Source organism: Vombatus ursinus, unplaced genomic scaffold (assembly GCF_900497805.2).
Source record: "Vombatus ursinus unplaced genomic scaffold, bare-nosed wombat genome assembly UNPS02010219.1, whole genome shotgun sequence".
Classification (NCBI taxonomy): domain Eukaryota; kingdom Metazoa; phylum Chordata; class Mammalia; order Diprotodontia; family Vombatidae; genus Vombatus; species Vombatus ursinus.
This window is the reverse complement of record NW_020949997.1, coordinates 9,653,051-9,675,657: the sequence shown is the minus strand read 5'-3', so window position 1 is coordinate 9,675,657 and position 22,607 is coordinate 9,653,051. Positions and strand designations below refer to the sequence as shown.

Sequence of the window (22,607 nt, the reverse complement as noted above, 5' to 3'; positions counted from 1 at the left end):
AGGTAATCCTTTAGAACATAACCTGGACAAGGCAAACTGGCTGTAGCCACAGAAAAAGGAGCAGTTTCCCAAAAGGAAATCTAGGAATTTCACTAAGGCAAGAACATTCTATATATGTAAAGACAGAGAAGAAGCATGAAATAATAATAGCTCAACCTTACATGGATATATAGCACATGAAAGATTTTGAAATTAATTTTGATATGTAAGTATCGAATATTACTGTGCTGTAAGAAAAGACAAATAAGAATTCAGAGATATATGGGAAGACTTGTATAAACACATGCAGAGTGAAGGCTACAGAGCCATGAGGCAGTATAAGTATTATCTTTATTTCACAGATGAAGAAAGTAAGGATGTAAAGAGACTTGATCAAAGGGGTAAACAGATTTGCTCATGGTCACACAGCCAGTCAGTAACCAAGAGGAACAGCCCTGGTACTTGAGGAGGTTGGTATTGTTGCTAGACCTCAGTAGACAGGATGAGGAAGTGGCCTGCAGAGCAAGGAGAACCAAGTTCAAATCTTGGCTCCATCCACATTCAGTGCTCTTGTTCGCCTTTACCACACTGCACAGAAAGTGTGTGTGTGTGTGTGTGTGTGTGTGTGTGTGTGTGTGTGTGTATGCATATACACATATGTATATATGGATAAAGTATATAAAGTATTGGTTAAAATAAAGATTTCTGATTGGATTTTAAATAGCTAGATTCCAGGTGACTTCAATTGATATGAGTAAGTGAGAAGTCCTAAATATTTGCTACAAAGGATATTTGGGGATAGGATGAGATGAGGAAGGAGGTTAAGGATGAAAGAAAAAAAAAAACACGCAACAAATACCGGTAGGAAAGAAACAATGATTATAGGTCTCTTCCCATCATGCCAAATTTGAGTGATCTAGTTAAAATTTTTAAAAAGTGAACTATAAGATTAACTTGATCTAGAGGCAGCAACTCAGAGAGGACAGAATGCTGGGCCTGGAGTCAGGAAGATCTGAGTTTAGATCTGGCCTCAGATACATATTAGCTGTATGACCCTGGGCAAGTCATTTAACTTGTTTGCCTCAGTTTCTTTATCTGTTAAGTGGAGATAATAAAAACACCTACCTCCTAAGGTTTTTGTGAGAATCAAATGAGATAATAATTGTAAAGTGCTTAGCATAGCGTATGTTACATAACAAACATAGTATAAATGTTAGCTATTATTAACCTCTGACACAGGAATTAGAACAACTAAGTTAAATCTTTCCTCTTACTAGCTCTGCAACCTTGGGCAAACCATACTCTGTCCCTAGGCCTTAGTTTTCTCATCTGTTAAATGAAGATGTTAATTAGACTAGACCAGAGATAAAACTAGGAATTTTTCCACCTGGGGCAAAAGGAAGGAAAGGTGCCCTCAGTTTAGGACACTGGTATGAATTGGGTGGAGGAGCTCACCACTAAGATTGGCCACTTCTCATCCATTCCAACAAGAATTTATAAAGTTCCTGCTTAGTGCAACTGACTGTGCCAGACTGGGCTGGTGATACAAAGACAAAATTAAATAACAATTGCTCTCCTCAATGAGTGTGCTTTCTGCTGGAAAGATACAACATGTATTCAAAAAAGTATTTACTTAATAATCTGAGGAGGGAAAAAACACTAACAAATTAGGGGATCAGCATAGCTTTTCTGGAGGAACTGAGACTTTAACGGAGAGATTCTAAGAAGTGGGGGTGAGAAGAGTAAGTTCCACACATATGGAAAAAAGCCTGGTCAGAAGAAAGGAGGAAGGAGATAGAAGGTCAAGGTTGGAGACTAGCATGTAGAAGGTCAGTTTTGCTGCAAAATAGAATGCATGAAGGAAGGTAATGTGAAATAAACTACTGAAGGTTTTTCATCAAAAGAGGAAGGTGGCCAGACTTGTACTTTAAGAAGAGTCTCATGGAAGTCGTGTGGAAGATGGATTGGAGAGGGAGAGGCTGGAAATGGAACCAACTGAAGAGGCATTGCAATGGCTGAGGCAGATGAAACGGAGTGACTGAATGAAGATGATGGCCTTCCAGATGAAGAGAAAGGGACAGATGTGAGAGATGTAGAGGTGGCATTGACAAGACTTAGCAAATGACTGGATCCGTGCAGGGCGGAAGAAGAAGGGCAGATGTTTCTGCTGAGGTTGTAAAGTTGTGTGACTGGAAAGATAGTGGTCTCAATAGGAATAGGGAAGTTTGGAGAAAGGGTGGCTTTAGGGGGAAAGATATAACTTCTGTTTCAGACATGTTAAGTTTGGGATGCACATGTGGAAAAATTAGGACCTTAATTCATTGTTTATGGATCTGTGAGCTGATTCAACAATTCTGGAGAGAGATTTGGAATTATGCCCAAGGAGTTATTAAACCACCTATACCCTTTGACCCAGCAATACCGCTATTAGGACTGTTTCCCAAGAGGATTAGTGAAAATGGAAAAGAACCTACATGTTCTAAAATATTTATGGCAGCTCTCTTTGTAGTGGCAAAGAACTGGAAATTGCAGGGATACCTGTCAATTGGGGAATGGCTAAATAAATAGTGGTATCTGTTCATGATGGAATATTACTCTGCTATAAGAAATGATGAACTCAGTGATTTTAGAAAAGCATGGAGAGACCTCCATGAAATAATGAAGAGTGAAATGAACAGATCGAGAGAACATTTATTACAGTAACAGCAGCATTGTTTTAAGAATAACTTTGAGCAACTAAGTCATTCTGACTATTATAAATACCTAAATTAATCTCAAAAATCTTATGAGGAATAAATGATGAGTGGGTTGATTTAGAAAAATGCAAAAAGACTTGAATTTATGAAGGAAGATGCTATCCACCTCAAGAGAAACAGATGATAGGAAGAAATAAGCATAGTATGGTCTTATATGTATATATATATATACATACATGTATGTGTTTATTGATAACTGTATTTATGTATATATATTCACACTTAATTGTAGCTTTCTTTAGGATGGGGAAGAGGGGAAAAAAGTAAAGTAAAAAGAGCATAGCAGAAAACAAAAGAAAACCAACAAGGAAACAAAGAAAAGCTGGGCAGCTCTGAAAACAATATGCAGTATTTATTACATAAGTTTTCTTGAAATGGAAATTTATTGTTTTATATTCAATCATCTCTTATGGTCTGCTGTGTGTATGACAATGGTTTTTTTTCTCATTTTGTATTTAAGTGTAAAATTTTTAAAAGTTTGAGATGCCCATGGGATATTTAGCAGTGATGTCCAACAGGCAATTAATTGATGATGTGGGCCTAGAGTTCATGAGAGGGATTAGGGCTGGATATATTGACCTGGAAATCATCAGCATAGAGACAGCAATTGAGCCCAAGAGAATTGATGGGATCATTGAGAGAGGAAAGTGTAAAACAGCCTTGAGGTACATTTCTGCATGAGAGGGAAATCAAGGAGATTGAGAAGGATCAGTCAGATCAGAGGAAAAGAAGGAGGAAAGTTTTGTGTCTCTATATGAGGACAGAGAAAATATCTACCCTCGGGAGAGGGGGTATTTGGTCAACATTGTCAAAAGTTGCAGAGATCAAGAATGATGGCTGAGAAAATACTGGATATAGCAATTGAGCAACATTGGTGATTTTGGAGAGGGCAGTTTCAGTTTAGCAGAAGGGCTGAAAACCAGATTGCTAGGGGTTCAGACGTGTGGAAGAGAGCAGATGGTTGAAAGAGCATGGATAGCTTTCTTGAGAGTTTGTGAAAGGGAGGAGATCTAAGGGATAGCTTCATATTTTCATCAGATGTTCTCGCTAATTAAAGTGTATGGTCAGGCCTGGGTCATGAGATGCTAGAGTGGGAGGAGGACTGGCCACAAACCTTTCACCGCTCACATACCTCTCCTTCCCCTCCATCTGCAATCAGGCCACATGCAATGCATCTGCTGAACTGGGGGAGGGGCAGGGAAGGAGAGGCCAGGCCACAAGGGGAGGCAAATGGCCAGTGCCCTCCAGGGATGTCATGGAAAGAGATGGGAGATTGTGGCAGAGGTCCATGTAATTCTCTCTTTCAGCTCATCCTTTGGGTAATGGCAGGGGTGGCATTGATTTAAGTGCTTCAATCCTGGTCCCCACTTCTTCGCAGACCACTCTTCTAACACCTGAGACCAGCTTACTGGGGCCTTGATTTACAACAGCGCCTGAAAAACCTCCTTAGACAAACTTACCCAGCTCGTCCCCTACAGCACAAGACTGTTTGGGTCGGAGATCTCCAGGATGTTGGATGTAGGAAGAGCAGTACCTGGCTCTAATTTTCCCAAACTCTGAAAGGTACTTAATTATTAAGAAAGTGTGTGTGTGTGTGTGTGTGTGTGTGTGTGTGTGCATGTGTGTGCGTGCATGCACATGTGCTCGCGAGGAAGCAGGAGTGTAGGCAGTCTTGTCCCCGTAACAATCACATCACCCTCTCTTCTGTGGAGTCACACACACTTCTTGTAGTCACACTACTTTCCCCACATTCCAGCAGGAACAATTTGGGGCCCTCTTGTTTCCACATCACCCTCTTTATAGTTCTGGACTAAAACACGCATAGATTTAGAGGTGAAAGATATCTCAGAGGTCATTTCCTCCAACCCCCTCATATTACAGATGCAGTGACATCCAAGATCCCTTCCAACTCTATGCTCCTATTTATTTTTTTTAATAATTAATTTATTTTTAGTTTTCAACATTCACTTCCATATGATTTGGAGTTTTAAATTTTCTCCCCTTCCCTCTCCTCCCCTTCCCAAGACAATGTGCAATCTGATATAGGCTCTACTTATACATTCATATTAAGTATATGCTTCTGTTTCAGTGGTAACTAAGGAAGGCTAAACCAGGAAAGAGAAAAGATTTGTCCCTCATCAGAATAAGTGTCTACGAAGCAATAATAAACAGACATGGAAATAAAGACCTTTTTCTGACTAACACTCAAAGTGCTGATTTCAGGAAGCAGTCTGCTGACCCAAGAATACAAACAGTAGCCAATAGACATAGATCTAGGCCAAAGGGAAAGTGGTTTCTGATAGGAACTCAAATTCTTGTACTGTAAATATCTATCAGGTTTTCACAAACTGACTCATCCTTTGGATTTTGGGGTGGTACAGGAGAAACTGCTGTTTTTAAAGTAATATAGTAGTTGTGTCCTTTTTACAGAGCCAAGTAATCTGCTCATTAAACATGTACTTTCTCATTATCTTAAAGCAGTTTATACCTGTATTACTTCAGTCCCTCAAAGATTTGTTATTTCATCCTTATGGGTACGTTCCTCAAACATACAGATGGCAACCCTTTCACACTTTAATGGAACATTTCATGAGTGGTTGGGGCCAAAGAACTCAATCATCAGCTGGGTCAGCCTCTTTCTAATGATGCGTTTCTCTCAGTATAGCTAGGCTGATCCTTAGGACAAACACAGAGTCTGTCACTGGACACACATTTGAAGTCTTTTTGACATGGTAGGCCCTGCCAGAGCTTATATTCTCTGGCATGGTCTGTGAGCAAATCCAGAGTTCCTCCCCTCCATGTCCCAGAGAGGCACTAGAGTATGAATTTACTGGAGGACAGCTGTACTGCTTTTTTTTTTCCCCTTTAAGTATTTAACTTAAAAAAATTTGTGCATTTCTGGTGCCTAGACCAATACTCTACATTTAGTAGATACTTAATAAAGGTCTACTAAATCGACACAAGAATTCCTAGGTAATTTTAATTAGGTTTTGGTACCAAAAATTTGTGTTACTTTCATAATGACCTTGAAAGACAGAATCTTCAAACCAAGTCTTTAGCAACACATCTAATTAATATAGTGAAGTACATATATATTCAGACATGCTGCTGTATAGTTCATCACCAATTAATGCAGAAGGTAAAAATGTGAAGTGATTGCAAGACAGAATGGATAACTAGGATTAATTCCTACCCAGCAATTTCCACAGATTAGACAGTGGTTTGAAATTACATCAGCAAGTCAAGAAATTGATGAAAAAACTCTTAGCTAGCAAAGCAACTCTAACAAAGACTAAGAGCAAAATACTGTAACCATCTAATATGACAAACAAAAGAAAATTAGAAAATCCACACTCCTCAAGATAGGGCATTGTTTTGTACTTAAGATTGTGGTGTAAAGGGTTTTGGGGCACAGATAGCAAGGACCATTTATCATACAAGTGGCCAGATCACTACAGGAGACAGCTGGCACCAGGAAATTAGCGGAATGGGAACTAACCAGGGTAGAAGCAAGGCCAGCCTTTAAGTAAGGGAAGAGAAGAAAAACAACCTGTGTCTATAAGTGACAAAGTTGTAGGTTGAGAACAAAATCTACGACTCAAATATGAAACAGATATGAATACACATTTTTGTATATATGTGTATGTACATATGGGTGTATGTATTATTGCCCTTTGATTTTTTTATAATGAATAAAATGATAAGATAAATTGCCCAGTAAACTATTGCTCTTCAGCCACACAAATTATTTCTAAAAACTCACCTAAGGAAAAACTTTTTATGCAAAACCATTTATGATACTATACCACTATAATTTCCATACTCTGAGAGCAAATCAGAGGAAAAGCTGTCAAATGAAAGAACAGTATTAGTGTAGGAAAACTGGGACATTGATGTACTGCTGGTGCCTTTATGAACTGATCCAACCACTCTGGAGAGCAATTTGGAACTATGGCCAAAAGGCAACCAAACTGTGCATACCCTTTGATCCAGCAATACCATTACTAAGGTCTGTATCCCAAAGAGATTTTAAAAAAAGGGGAAAAGATCTACATGTGCAAAAATATTTATAGCAGCCTTTTTTATGGTGGCAAAATATTGGAAATTGAGGGGATGCCCATCAGTTGGGGAATGGCTGAACAAGCTTTAGTATATGAATGCAATGGAATACTATTGTGCAACAAGAAATGATGAACAAGCAGATTTCAGAAAATCCCAGAAAGATTTGTATTTGATCCTAAAAGTAATACGGAGCCACTACAACTTAGAGACATAGCATGGTCAGACTTGCACTTGAAAATCACCTTGGCAGCTCTGTGGAGTGGAGAACCTCCTGTCTTTTGATCTAGAGGTCTGCAGGGAAGTTTTTACCCCTCTGAACAGGCTCCAAAGGACAGATTATAGGAAGACTTTTTATTGCAAAAGAGATTAGAAATGATGAAAATACTGCCCTGACTTGCATAAGTGAAGTCTAAGGGTTTTGGAGTTAGAGGAAAGATGAGACTCTAGTTCTTCCTGACCCCCTCTCCTAAATAAAGGAGCAGAAAGTAGGCAGGCTTCTTTATTAAAGAGTAATAGTTCAAATTTGAATAGAATTCAGAATATTAAATTATTTTAATGAGTTGGATTTTTAATAACCCATGTAAGTTAAACCATGGTTTAATTCTTTTGTAGCAAAATCAGCTGCCTTACCTTACTGGTGAGGTCACTGGACCCTAGATTGAGAGCTAGAAGAGGCTTCAAAAGTCATTTAGTTCAATTCTCCCATTTCACAAATAAGAAACCAAGGCCCAAAGAAGTGACAAGAATTATCCAAAGTTACACAAGTATTAAGTGAAAGAAAGATTTGAACCCATGTCCTCTGACTTCAAATCCAGCTACTTCACCACTTAAGATCTTCCAGAGATCAATGACTATTAAGCTAACTTTAGAAGAGAAGACATTATGGAATTTATACACAGTGTTCCTTAACTGTGTTATCATACATTCTTTAAACAAAAACTTTGTTTTACTCTCATACTTTAACAGTTTCTTCTGTTTAAATGCTTGTCTAAGTCTCGTAAACTGGTGAAGACTAAGATATGCCAGCCTGCTTAAAGTCCAGCAGCTTATAATTCCATTTATGACAAAAATTAAAAGCATTTAAAGTAAATTCAATTGAAATATGAAATTATCTGAATAAACTGTATCTTAAATTTAATTATGCTAAGTACAAGAATTTTATGATCATGAAGGGTATATTTTTACTTTGTTAAACCTACCAAAAAACAAACAAACCATAGGGCTATATAAGCAGGTGTTTGTTTGTTTTTACTATTTCAGCTTGCTCTAAAATGTCCCTTTTATTTTCCTAAAATCAAAATCAAAAATTACTTTCACCACAGAAGAAATGGGTTGTGTGGTATACTGACCAGAGTACTGAAATTAGATTCATCTTCCCCTCTTCCCCAACACACACATACACTCTCACTCACTCTCTCTCTCTCTCTTTCTTTCTTTCTCACCTTGGTCAAATCAGTAACCCCTACAAGTCTCAGGTAACTCTCAAAGTCTATCTACTAAGTTATAGACTGGTTCATGGAGAAAGTCCCCACATCTGTGAAATCATAAATCCTTCATCTATTAAATTAACAGAAAGCACTTACCACTTGTGGCTTCAAAATGTCTAGAAATTTAACATTTCTACAGGCCCAAAGTGCCCAGACTTTGCATATTCCTTTCCCCCCCCCCCTTCATGAGGCAATTGGGGTTAAGTGACTTGCCCAGAGTCACACAGCTAGAGAGTGTTATGTGTCTGAAGTCAAATTTGAACTCAGGTCTTCCTGACTCCAGGGCCAGTGCTCTACCCACTATGCCACCTGAACTGCAGATTCTTGAACTCCTAAGACTATCTGAGGTAAGGCAAATAAATCCACCCACCTGTCCTTTCTCTCATCCTGACTCAGATCCTCCCTTTCTCCACGCTCAGTTTTTAATTTCTCACACCAGGGTTCATAAGTTATGTCTTCACTTTTATAAAACTGCCCACCCACTCTGCCTCTTCAATTATCTTCTTCCTGGCTGTTATTTCCGCTTGGGACTATTTCATCTCTGTTCTCTGCTTCCCAGTGTGCTAAGCCTCCACATTTCTAAGTGTCATCAAAAAAACCCGAAACCCTAGAATGTTAACTCTCATTCTTCTTATTCATGAACAGTACCATAATGAGAAGTTGGAAAGAATATAGTTACAGAGGCTAAGCTGTTTTCAAGTCTTACCTGCATTTCAATTAGTCCTATGCTTTTAATGCCTTTCCTAGTTGGTAGCATCTCACAGTACCTTAGTCCTGGTCACATCTGTCCTTTCATTAGATATTGCTATTCATAAGCTTTCTGCATAGTGTTCACGCTGCCTAAGTGTCACTTTATCTATACTGTATTTCATACTCTTGAATTTTAATTTTCATACAAACAACATCCTAAAACTGAATTAATAAGCTTACCACAATTAAAAAGCAAACATTTATCTCTAAAAAAAATTCAAAGGACTTTACAGGCTTAAAAAAAAACAAAAGATGAATATGAAAAATTTTTCATGTCAAAGAAATTGTTATCTCACTGTTTCCAAAATAAAATTCTTCACGCAGGTAGGTGGTGCTGATGGGGTTGGGATCTGGCCTACAGAAAGGAAAAGCCCTGAACTTTCTCATATGCCCAAGTCTCTGGTGTTCACCTGAGGCTACAGTCCCATCAATTGGGGTTTCATTGTGGCTACGCTCAATCTCCCAATCTCCCAGTTGTCGGTTACCCTTAACCTAGCCTAGCCCTCCATTGTCTTACCTCCCTATGGCCCCCAACTACTTCCCACCCTTATTCCTAGCTAGGCTCCATTCTCCCTTGGCCACATCCAGAGTCCCTGGCATTCTGTTACTTCACAGTCCCCTCAGAATACTTGGCCACTCCTAGACTCCTCCCACAGTTTTTCTGTATATAAGGTCCATTTTGTCTCCATTAAGATGCTCAGATTCTTAAAATCTAGCCACTACTCAGATTCCTTAAGAGTCCAGTCAATATGACAGATGTTCTAATAAACCTTGTTTTTGGATGAAAGAAGGCTTGGGTCGAATTCTTTCAGGCAGGACCAATGTGTTGTGATTTCAGGGTCCCAGCACCCCTAAACCCCTATCTCAACAGTGCAGTGAATAGAGTGGCAGGCTTGGAATTAGGAAGACAGGAGTTCAAATCTGTCCTCAGATACTTACTAGTTGTGTGATCCTGGGCAAGTCACTGAATCCTGTCTGCCTTAGTTTCCTAATCTGTGAAATGAGCTGGAGAAGGAAATAGCAAACTACTCCAGCATCTTTGCCAAGAAAACTGCAAATAGGGTCACGAAGAGTCAGATGTGACTGAATAACAACAGTTCCTTAAATTAAAATTTTCATAGGAAAACGATAACTAATGTTAAACTATATTTTAAATGTGTACCCACAAAATCTGTTTCAATATTTTCAGCTAAATGCATAGCAAAATGCTATCTTGAAAAAAATGGCTATTGTCTGATTCATTCATGGATATGAATGCCCCAAATGAAAAGCAAAAGCAAAATTCAATGGCAGATTTTTTTAAATGCCCACTTTTCCTCTCATCCTCCACCCAAAAAGCTATTTAACAAAACAAAAGAGGCAGTTTGGCATGTTATATAGTGTTGGCCTTGAAGCCTGGAAGGCCTGCACTTACAATCAAGTTTGGGGCCTTGAGCTTATCCGCTTAATCTGAGCCTCAATTTCCTCATCAGTAAAATGACAACTGTAGTGCTTACCTCAGGGTTTTTTGTAAGGCTGAAAATAAATAATATAAGTTGAGTCCTTTGCAACCTTTTGATGCTATATAAATGCCAATTATAATTAAAACTAAAAACATCCTAATAAACAGGTTTGAAAGTTATCACTTACCAAAATTTAAGAAAATCAGCTTAGCCTGTATCCCAGGACAGAGTTTTACAAGGAATGGAATGGCAATGTACAAGGCCAATGACCAAAGAAGAATCTTCCGCAAGCGAAACCACAATCCCTTTCTTCTGGAATAGAAAAGTAATTAAAATGATCAGACTGAAGTAAATGCTTTTTCATAGCTGCAGTAGACAGTGATGGTGACTATCCTCAAAATCACAACAAATCCAAACATGTCTTTCCCCCCACCTGAATCATGCAAGTAAAAACTTCTTTTAGACTACTTTACATAGGCTTATTTTAACAAATTTTTCCACTGAAGTTTTAGTAGCAGCCAATGGTTTACACTGACTGATAAGATAAGAACTACAGTGACCTCTCACTTATCAATGCAACTGAGTAAAAAGTTATTTAGCTGTTAGTTTTGACTTCAAAGAACCGTAATTTTAAACTTTTTTTTTTTGCTTTTAAACTCTTTAAATTATTTGTCTGGCTTATTTGGCAAAGCGGAAAGTCAAAGAAGCTCCTCATTAGCATTTCTGAGCAGTTCCTCATTAGCATGTGAAAAAAATACCCCAAGTAATAGCAAAGACTTGTTAAAAACCCTCTGGATTGCGTACAAAGTGGGTGAGGGGAAGCAAAAAATTCTGCAAGAAACAACCAACTCAAATTTTCCCATTACAAGCGGAAACCCAACCTGGGTAGACCAGGTCACATCTTGTCTGTCTCAATCAATAAACATTTATTAAGCACCTACTAAGTGCCAGGAATGGTGCTAAGTGCTGGTCATAGCAAACCAGAGCCAGTTATCTATACAGTGGCTCTATATACCACTGCTAAAATTAGCTTCATTAACCAACCCTTCTGAGGTCCCTACAGATGCTTTTTAATTGCCATCCTTCCATCCACAGCAAAACCATGATACTAGCAAGTGTCTTGAGAATACATATTCAAATCCATAAATAATCAAGCATACCTTCTGCAGACTGAAAGTCCCCTACACATATGTATTAGTATTTTTCAAATTCATGTATATGCTACTGTGACTAACATAAAAATTCATCTAAAAGTTGTCTTGAATTCATAGTGCCATTTTATCATTATCCCATTGGTATCTGCTGAGGAATACAAAACTACCATCATGTAGAGGGGCTGAATTTGTTGTTGTTGTTTTTTTTTGTTTTTTAAGATTTAAAATGGGACCCAGATCTTGAAAAGATTGGGAACAGGCTAATCTTCTTCAAACCATTTTCACCATTTCACCACCCTGCTCCAAAATCTGTGGCTTTCTCCACATGAAACTTCAGGTCCATTAATAACTACATTTCTTGTTACTTCTTTCTTTTTCTTTGTTGACTCTAGTCTCACAGACATGCTGTGTATTCTTGGGAAGCTTATTCATTCTCACCTCTCTGCCTATTATTGCCACCTGGAATGTTCTCTCCCTTCTTTTCTTATCATCAGGATTCACCATTGTAATGTGGACCATGAAGTCTAAGGCACTCTATAGCCATGCAGGCACAGCATCCTAGCAGGGGTGGTATCTTTGAGCTACCTAAACATACAATTAGACTTAAAGAAAAATGAAACCCAGGTCAAGTCACCTGCCAAAGCAGTTAGTAGAGACAGAAAGAGAAAACCAACTCTACTGGAGCCCCAGTGCCCAAATGGAACCATGCAGGGAGTCTGGTGGGGAGGTGGCCAATGGGGTGGCTAGCTGTGAGGCCAAGAAAGAAAAGGCTAGAGCTGAAGCCAAAGCTGCAGGAACACAAAGCTGCTGCATGACCTGGAAGGGGGTACACAGGATCCTAGGCAGCAGAGATGAATCATCTCACTACAATGAGATGACAAATATCCTTTGGAGAAATGGAACTTCTCCAATAATAATCCTCATGTAACTTTCCAATGATAAGCCACCCCTCCTAACATGGATTTTTTGTCTTCATGACTTGGATGGTAAAACAAATGGAAGAGTTAATCCTATCCCAAACCCATCGTCTGCCTGACATTTAAAAGGCTTGGGATTTCAGGAGGAGGAACAAAAACAAAAAGAACAAGAAGGAGGATAGACTGGGACCCAGAGATCATCTCATTTGAATTGGAAGTATGGACTCCATGGGGTAACAAACAGCGTGCTCTGGGGCCTATGGCATCATTAGCACACTTTTAAAGCCCAGGCTAAAATGTGGAAAGCTTGAGGTAAAACCTATTAGAAGCAGAAGGTGACTGGATGAATGGGAAAGGGGGAGGATACCCCCTCCCTTAGGAGTTTCTGTTAGGGAGGGAGAGGTTAAGAGAACCTTAGGGAGCAGCACCAGAGTAGACAAAGAGGCTTAATGAGAAGTGGTTTACTGGGGAGAGTGACATATATATGGTGATCACCTTTAAGAGATAAAAAGAGTGGGCCTAAATGTGTTCACACTAATTTTTTGGGGGTGGGAGGGGGGGCTAGGCAATGGGGTTAAGTGATTTGCCCAGGGTCACATAGCTAATAAGTGTTATGTGTCTGAGACTGGATTTGAACTCAGGTCCTCCTGAATCCAGGGCCAGTGCTCTATCCACTGTGCCACCTAGCTGCCCCAAGGTGGTCACACTATTGTTCCTTTGGTTTCAGCTTCTCTTTTGAGGCTTTAAAAAAGTTCACCAGTATTGGCTCTTTCATGGCTACTTATCCACTGTGCCACACTGTTAATCCTTCTCTCTAGGTAATCTCTCTCTCTCTCTCTCTCCCTCCCCATACTCACATAGTATATGTATATGTATACACATAAGTTTATTATTACTCTCGTAGTGTTTTTATATTATTAAGTGACTTAAGAGCTGTCATGCTATGTGTTAAAAGGAGGAACATATGTGATGCTTACTGCTCAGGAGACTAAATGAGTCACATGAATCAACCAAAAGACAAAAGGGAGATCATTCTTAAGGCCCGATCTAGAGTGATGTTAAATGGACTGAGGGCCAGAGAATTGTTCTCTAGTGAACAGACAGCAAGAGATAGGTGTCTAGAAAATGGATAAGTTGGAACACTGAACTGATGCCAGTTAGACCACAGACCAAAGAGTAGGCAGAGCTAAAGATCTGTTCCCTTTAGATCAGGAAGCCCTGATCTATGATATGGGCTGAGGAGATGGAAGGTGAGCAGTGTATTCTTGTTATGAGTTTGAAGGCATAGATACTTTTGCTGGAAGGTCTGATATATGATACATACATACAAAGAGTATTTAGCTGTGCAGTCGAGGGGAGTCCAACACTTTGAGTAGGGAACCTTCAGCTCAAAGTGGCATTGAAACAAGACCCATTCCAGCCTGATAAACTGAAATGGGTCTCTACAATATTAGTGGACTGTGAAATCATGGGTACCCAAACCCTAGAGTTTCTTGGCAAACATATGAAGAAAGATCTAATTCCTTTTCCATATGGCAGATCTTTAAATATTTGAAGAGAGCTACTATGTCCCATCCTGATCAAATCTTCTCTAAACTAAACGTACCTAGTTACTTCAACCAATTTTCATATGACAAGAACTCAAGGCCCTTCACCATTCTGGTTGCCCTCTATCTTATCATAAAAATTTAGTGTCCCAACTAAACACAGTACTCCAGACATAGAATGATCAGGGAAGAGTATATACCAAGGTCATCTTTTTTTTTAAACATTAAAAAATTTTTTTTGAGTTCTAAATTATCTCCTTCCTTCTAGCCTGTTCCCCCACCCACTGAAAAGATGAGCACTAGCCAGGGTGGGGAACCTGTTGCCTTGAGGCTACATGTGGCCTTCTAGGTCCTTGGGTGCAGCCTTTTGACTAAATCCAAGTTTTATAGAACAAATCCTTTTATTAAGGGGATTTGTTTTGTGAAGCTTGGATTCAGTCAAAGGGCAGCACTTGATGACCTAGAGGGTCACATGTGGTCACAGGTTCCCCACCCCCACACTAGACTATACCAGGGCCATTTTATTCCATGTCCTGGACACTGTGCTTTTGTTTCTGCAGCTTTAAATCAGACTGTCTTTTCTGGCAGCCAGGAGGCACTGCTAACATTAAGCTTTCAGTCCAATACAACCCCGAGAGGTTTTTCATATAAGTTATAGTCTAGCCATGCCTCTCCCATTGTATACTTGGTTTAAAAAAAAAAAAACTTCATAAGTATAGAACTTTAAATTACCTCTATTAAATCTCATCTTACTAGCTTCTAGTCATCATTCTAATGCCTTTCAAGACACTTTTAAATAGTTAACAAAGTGTTAACTACACATCTGAGCTTTGTGTTATCTGCAAATCTGATAAGGCATATCATCTATTCCTTCATCCAAGTCACTGACATAATTAAATCAGTCAATAAACATTTATATAGTGCCTACTATGTGCCTGGCACTATGCTAAGTTCTATATATACAAAAAAAAGGTAAAAGACAGTCCCTACTCTCAAGGAACTCACAGTCTAATGGGGGAAACAACATGTGAACCGCTACATACAACTGAACTATATGCAGGATAAATATAAATATTGAAAATAATAAATTTCAGTACAGATCCCTGATCATTCTACTAGAGATCTCCCTCCAAGATGACATCAAGTCATTATTGATAACTCTTTGGCTCTAGTCATTCAGCTATTTCTAAATTAATGAAATCATACTATCACCTAGCCAAGGGTTAGATAGAGGGATAATCTCACTCCTGAGCTACTGTGCCATCTAAGTCTGTGGTTTTGACTGAGGTACCAGAAAAGAGAAATTATAAAACTAAAAAACAAAAACAAAAAAAAACCTTTTTCTCAAAAAGTCACTTTATAACTTTAGAAGATCTTCAAATTATTGCCCTGTGAAAGTCCCCAAGAGTAAAGGATTCTGGCTTAATCCCTTAACAAGCAGTAGGAAAATGGCTTAGCCACTACTGGTCAGGACTTGAGCTCCCAAGTTCTGTGTGAAACAGGAATAGAATTTTTTTTTAAGTTCTTATGAAACTTTAAAGATGTTGAACACCTAATCATTATGATGGGTTCTGTAGGGGCGACCAAGAGAAATACGTCGTCATAACCAGAGTTGAGACCTTAATCTTATTTGACTTTTTTCCTTCATTAACTCCCAAATCCTGTCAATTCTTCTTTTGAACTGTCTTGCACATTAGCTGCTTTCTTTCAGCCTCTACTGCCAGTACCTCAATTCAAGCTATATTGTCATGCCCAGACTTCTGCAGTAAGATCAGAGATCTAGAAGCCTAGGGAAGGGACCTTGGAGGCCATCTAGTTCAGTGCCGTCGCTTTGCACATGAGAGAACTGAGGCCCAGGAAGACTCAATTTACCAAAGATGATGATAATAGCTAAGAATTATAATTATGTAATAAAAATAGCTATTATAATTATTATATATTATTATTACTCAAGATCTCATAGATGGTAGGTGCAATTGCCTTCCTGACTCCAGGCTTTTCCTTATTCTGGGAGAATGTAAGCTCAGACCAGGGAATATCTCAACTTTTGTTTTCGTCCAAGTTATCTTTATCAGTGCTTGGTACGTGTTCTTCTTGCCCTGTGATTTCAATGGAATAAGGAATCCCCAGTGAGGAAACCCCTTCTACCAATACAGACAGGCTACTGCTTTTAAACAAATAATCTTACGACAGTTGCCTGAAACCTGACACATTGCACACTAAATGCCTACTGATTGATTCCAATCAATTCTTGAATACCAATATCAGAGAGATTTTTTTAAAGCACTATTCTATTCAGCTCGCTCTGTGGATGAAAAACATTCAATGGCTCCCTCTGAGCTGCAGAATCAGTCCAAATACCCTTGCCTGGCATTCAAGATCCTCCATAATCTGTCCCTAACAAATCATATCCAGGTTCCAGACCACTGCCTGGATTAATTAAGCCCTTATAGTAGTAGTTATAGTAAGCCCTTAATAAAGAAATACTTGCTGAATTAAGCTGAATTGGTCAAAGGGACTGGAAATGTTTTGCCAGGAGAAGAGAAGAAAGAGAAGACATGATAGCCATTTTCAAACATTTTGAAGGGTTGTTATATGGAGGAAAAATTAAACATTTGGCCCCCAGAGGGCAGAAGGTGAAAAGAATCAACTTTTGGGTTGACATAAAGAAAACCTTAAATAACAATTAGTACTTTAGAAAAGTAGAATGGGCTCCCTCAGGAGACAACAAGGTCCTTCTTCTTCAAGGCCTTTTCAGCTGAGACTGCATGGCCACTTAGTGGTTATGTTGTAGGAGGGACTCTTACTCAGGTATGGGTTGGACTAGACTGCCATTGGGGGAGTTAGGTGGCACAGTGGATAGAGTGATGGGCTTGTAGTCAGGAAGACCCATCTTCTTGAGTTCAAATCTGGCCTCAGACACTTACTAGTTGTGTGACCCTGGGCAAATCATTTAATCCTGTTTACCTCAGTTTCCTCATTTGTAAAATGAACTGGAGAAGGAAATGGCAAACCACTCCAGTATCTTTGCCAAGAAAACCCCAAATGAGGTCACAAAGAGTCAGACACAACTGGAAATGACTGAAAAACAACAGTCGCTGCTTGCAACTTAGAAATCCCACAAGTCTTTTCTAACTACTCACATTTGTGAGTCCTCTCACTACAGCCATAATGGTCTACACAAACAGAGACTAAACAAATGTCAGAGTTGAAAGGGACCTCAATAGTAATCTAGTCCATCCCATATGCAAAAGAAAAAAGTAATCAAGCACCTTTTGCTACAAGGCCTCCACTGACAGGGAGTTCACTACCTTCTGAGGCAATTCATTCCCATTTTGGATAGCTCTAATTTATTACAGTGTTTTTCCTGACCTTAAGCCCAAATCTGACTCTTTTTAACTTCCACCCAGTGTTCCTAATTCTGCCCTCTGGATTTAGACAGGACAAACTTGATCCTTCTTCCACGTTGAAGATTCCCCTTCTAAATACTTGTAGTAAGTTACAGTGTCTCCTTGAATCTTCTCCAGTCTAAAACTTATATATCCAGTTCCCTCAAGCCATCTTCCTATAGAATGAACTATGAACTTCAGCATCCTGACCCTCATCCTCTGCTCTTGTTCACACCATTCTACCCATTTGCAACGACCTCCTTCTTCTTCTCTGTGACTCCAATTCTACCAGTGCTTTAAGACTCAGCTCAAATGCTCCCTCCATGAAATCTTTCCCTTCTCTGAACTCCTTTAGCATTTTCTGTCTGCAACATTCCTGTGGCAATTAACTATTAAGCATCTGGTGACTCTACACACACACACACACACACACACACACACACACATATACATATATATATACACATATATTAGTTAGCATATATATGGTTAGTGTGTATATATATATATATATATATATATACAGTTAGTGTGTGTGTATATATATACTCACTGTCTCTGTAAACTTCTACAATGCTTAGCATACAGTGCACACACAATGAAGGCCTACTGACTTTCTGAACAAAAGAATATGGACCCTGTTCTCAAGGATCTTAAATCTGGTCGGGCAGGCAAGACTAACAGTCTCAGATTCTTTGCAAAGACCAAAGCTGATCCCCAAGAACAACAAAACACATTTCTCTTCCATGACTAGATAGGGAAGAACTATACAAGTGGAATATTGGATTGGGCTGTCAGGTGCCTGTTGTTTTGTTGGTCTATTTAACTGTTTTTCTTTGTTACTACAAAGGACAGTGGCAGGGAAAGAAGATACAGTATATTGGAAAATGACTGCTGCAAGAAACTAAAGGTATCAATAAGGACAACTAGATGGCACAGTGGATAGAGTGCCAGGCCTACAGGCAGGAAGACCTGAGTTCAGATCTGGATCTCGGACACTTACTAGCTCTAGGCAAATCACTTAACCCTGCTGTCCTCATTTCCTCATCAGTAATATGAGCTGGAGAAGAACGTGGCAAACCACTCCCGTCTCTTTGCCAAGAAAGAAGAGATTGGACATGAGATCTGGACATGATGACATGATTGAGACAACTGAACAACAACAACAACAAAGCACCTACTCTATGCTTGGCACTATGCTCAGCTCTGGAGACACAAAAAGAGGCAAAAGACAGTCCCTGCACTCAAGGGTCCACGATCTGATAGAGGAGACAATATGCAAACAAATATATAGAAAGCAAGCTATATGCAGGGTTAATAGAGGAAAGGCACTAGAATTAAGAGGAGCTGGGAAGGGATTCCTGTAGAAGGCGGCATCTTAGTTGGGATTTCAAGGAAGACAGAGGTAGGTCAGTAAGTGGAGACGAAGGGGAAGAGCATTATAGACATGGGTGACAGACTCAAAAAATTCCTGGAGTCAAGAGACGGAGTGTCTTGTTTGTGGAACAGCAAGGAAGCCACTGGTGTCACTGGATCAAAGAGTATGTGGTGGGGAGAAAGGTATAAGAAAACTGTACTAGGTTATGAAGGGCTTTGAGTATGTAACAAAGAATTTTGTATTTGATGCTGCAGATGATAGGAAACCACTGAAGTGCGACTTAGGGCAGGGGGGTGGGGGCAAGGGTTGACTTGGTCAGATCTGTGTTTTCAGAAAATCACTTTGGAGGCCAAATTAAGGATGGATTGTAAAGGGTTTAGGGTCAAAGAGAATAAATCCCGTTTTGGACATGTTGAGTTTTAGCTATCTATATTTATATATAGATATATATATATAAGTGTGAGTTATAATAGATGATCTAATTCATATGGCAAAAAGGAGGAGGAAGATGGGGGACAGCTTTTGGATTATTTTATTTCCATAAAGAGGCTATTTACATAGATGAATAAAATGGCCAATATTATCTCTGATCTTTTCTTCTACTAGATTAGGTACATAATTAAGAACTCATTTTTCCAACAATGTCACGTGTGTTTATATTTTGCCTACAAGTTCTTCTGTATCTCCCATGACTTCTCCTAGCCTAAGGGTGGTTAAAAGAAAGTCAAGCTTTCATTACTAGAATGATCAAGAAGCTGATGATTAAAAGGCTCTTAATATGGTATAACTGCACAGTTCTCTCTAAAACCAGAGCTACCTTCCATCAGTCAAAGAAATTCACAAGTCTTTTACTGTGCAAAAATAAATCTGCGGCTAAAGTGACTGACAGCTAAAGCTGGGGATTTCACATAAATCCTCTGTTTTAGCACCTTGCCTGAACCACTCTAACCAACTGCAGAAGCCAATGATCTAGAATGTGTGGATGATGAAATAACCTATTAAAAAAATTAAATCCTTCACTAAACTAAAATGATATGTCACTGGAGATGTTGGAAGAGAAGTAATTCTTTTTCTTTCTTTAAAAAAAGGCGTTTGTTGTTTTGCTTTAAAAGGCAGATCATTCTACAAATGCTACTGCTGACAGTCATTCTCTGAGACCTTTCTGGTTGCCTCTACCAACAGAAGTCATGTTAAAAGTGCCTCCTAAAACAGGTTCAAAAAAAGATTGGCACAAAATCTGAACAATTTTTGGTCTGAACAAAGGCCAAAAAAAGAACTTGAAAACAGGGGTCTGCATACTTGGCAAGATGATAATGAGAAGAATGAATAATATTAACATATGGACCAAAGTATTTGGTTTCAAACAAGTTAAGCCTCTCAACACCTTTTTGTACTATGCAGGTGTATCCTAAAAATATGTTCTAAATGGATGCTCCAGATTTAAAAAAAAAACCCACAATTATCCCAAATAAGACTTGGGCAATTGATCATGCCTCATTAAGAACATCCTGTATGTATCCTGCCTCCTTCCACACCCTCCTCCCCAATCTTAATTTAAACACTGACTTTTTTACTATCATATTAAAAAGCACAGTTTCTTGTGAAGGAGGCAATGACATAATCTAAATTCAAGTTATAAAATCAAATTCACGCCTTTGTGGCGTAACTGTCAGACAATCCACATAGTGGTTAGTTTTGCTGGACTGAATTTTTTCTCTTTCCCTTCTGATAATTGTTACAAGAGATGACTTCTCTAGGTAGAAGAGGGATATATTCAGAAAAAAAAATGAAAAAATAAATGAAACAGGAAAAATAAGAAAAAACATAAGAAAACAAGAAAAACTAAAGGCATCAAGAAAAGTGAAATAAAATTAGAAAAGAAACAAGCTGCATGCAAAAAGAAAATTAGACAGCAGGATCAAGACGCATTATACACTCTCTCTCACTTGCGTAAAGTTTATCTGCTCCAAAGAAAGGCATATGTTCCTTTGCCTTAGTGGGATAGAGTACAGTTAATAAAAAATGTCACCATTATTTTATGCTTTCTAATACATATTCTACCCAAGATCCATTAATTAGAAATTCTATTGACAGGGCTGAAGGATAAGAGTCAGAATCAGAGATGATTCCAGACCCTGCTTCCTACAGAGCACACAACCTTGAAACAAGTTCCACTATTAAGGACATTTAAATCACTATTCAACATGGTCTTTTTTATCTCAGTTTCTGAATTAAATCAATTAAATGAGATGGAGGAGGGGAGAGGGAGGAGGAGAGACTGAATGGAGCCAATCTGTAATAACCAAATTAAGTACACTGCTCTATCCAAGTTTCAAAGCAATCTCAGCAAAACTTGTGTGGGCTTGAGCAAGTCAGTTCATGCCTCGGAGACTTTCATCATCTGTAAAATGAAAGAGCTTGTCTAGGTGATCTCTAAGCTTCCTCCCAATCCTGAATCCTATGAAACCTACAAAAACATGTAGGAGTTTCAGTTATGTAAACCAAACAAACAAGATTTGTAAAGCAGGAAATCTTATTCCTTTAAAAATAAAAAACTCCAAAGAATATAGAGCTAAATGTGAACATCCATTCTCACCTCCATATCCAGCTCCCCCTCAGTAGGACACGGAAAAAGGACCTGCAGACTTTCATACTGCTGACAAAGAGGCATGTGCCTGCACATGCTCAGAGGCAACCATAGCATATGCAAAAGGGGCAGGGAGAGAAGTTCCACCACAACATTATAAAGAAAAGGGGAGGAGCTCCTCTCCCAGACAATCAGAGCTAACTGTTGAGAAGCAACTTCAGGATGAATGGAAGGGGAACCAACAGGTCCCCAGGACAGAAATTACTTTGCTTTAGGAGGCAAGTAATTAAAATCTTGCTAGAAGTTCTCATTCTGAAATTCAGATATCTTGCTGAAGAATTTCAGGAAAAATTTGGAATTCTTATTCCAAATTCCAGAGAACCAGAAATCATTTTCAGACTTTTTTGCTTCTGTTAGCTAAAGATGGGAAAAGATATTAATTGGCTCATTTTACAGATGAAAAAAACTGAATTAAAGAAATTAAAATGCCAGCATCCATATCTTCTAATTTCCAATTTAAGCTCTTTCCATTAAATCATTAAACCTAAAATTGTTACTGGTACAAGACGCCAAAGTAGCATGATGGGGACTAAAGCAAGAGCTAGAAGACTTAGATCTAGAACGGCGCTCAGAGACCACTTAGTGCATCCCTTCATTTTACAGGGAAGAAAACAGTCCTAGAGAGGTTAAGTAACTTGTCCAAGGTCACACAAGGACTGGTCTAGGACGGGAACCTGATATCCTCTGACTCCAAATCCAGAAGTCATTCCCACTGTCATTCCTAAAATTGGTAAACTCAGGTAAAACCAACAAAACTTCTGTAAGGCAAATAGAATTTTGATGAGTCTGAGGATTTTTGAAAATTATTTTTAAGTCATGACCATTTATTTGTCTTATTGGTTTAATCCTTGTTTGGCTGATAAGCATTAAGTGCCTAATATTTGCCAGGCAGTGTGACAGGCTGTGGGCATACAAAGACTAAAACAAAAACAAACCTTGTTCTCAAGGGATTTATATTCTAGAGAGGAGGTTAAGGTCATTGACTCCACAGTAATGCAATAAGGGAGATTTGAAACCACCTCCAAACTTTTCAGTTCCCTTAGCTGCAAAATGAAGGAGTTGGGCTATATAATATCTCCTCTTTCTCATTTATAAGAAC

At 38.8% G+C, this 22,607-nt stretch overlaps 1 protein-coding gene across 6 annotated transcripts in view; it reads right to left on the bottom strand.

The window, feature by feature from the left end:
• The window catches only part of ABHD12 (abhydrolase domain containing 12), a 140,350-nt gene that overhangs the window by 68,253 nt on the left and 49,490 nt on the right, over positions 1 to 22,607 (bottom strand). For 3 of the 6 annotated variants that reach the window (XM_027853905.1, XM_027853902.1, XM_027853900.1), the window contains one exon: positions 10,664 to 10,788. In XM_027853905.1, the coding sequence (XP_027709706.1) occupies positions 10,664 to 10,788 (125 nt within the window). Of the gene's footprint in view, positions 1 to 10,663; positions 10,789 to 21,457; positions 21,546 to 22,607 lie in introns of those variants that run through there. The other 3 variants (XM_027853903.1, XM_027853904.1, XM_027853901.1) reach the window with 3 other exon arrangements.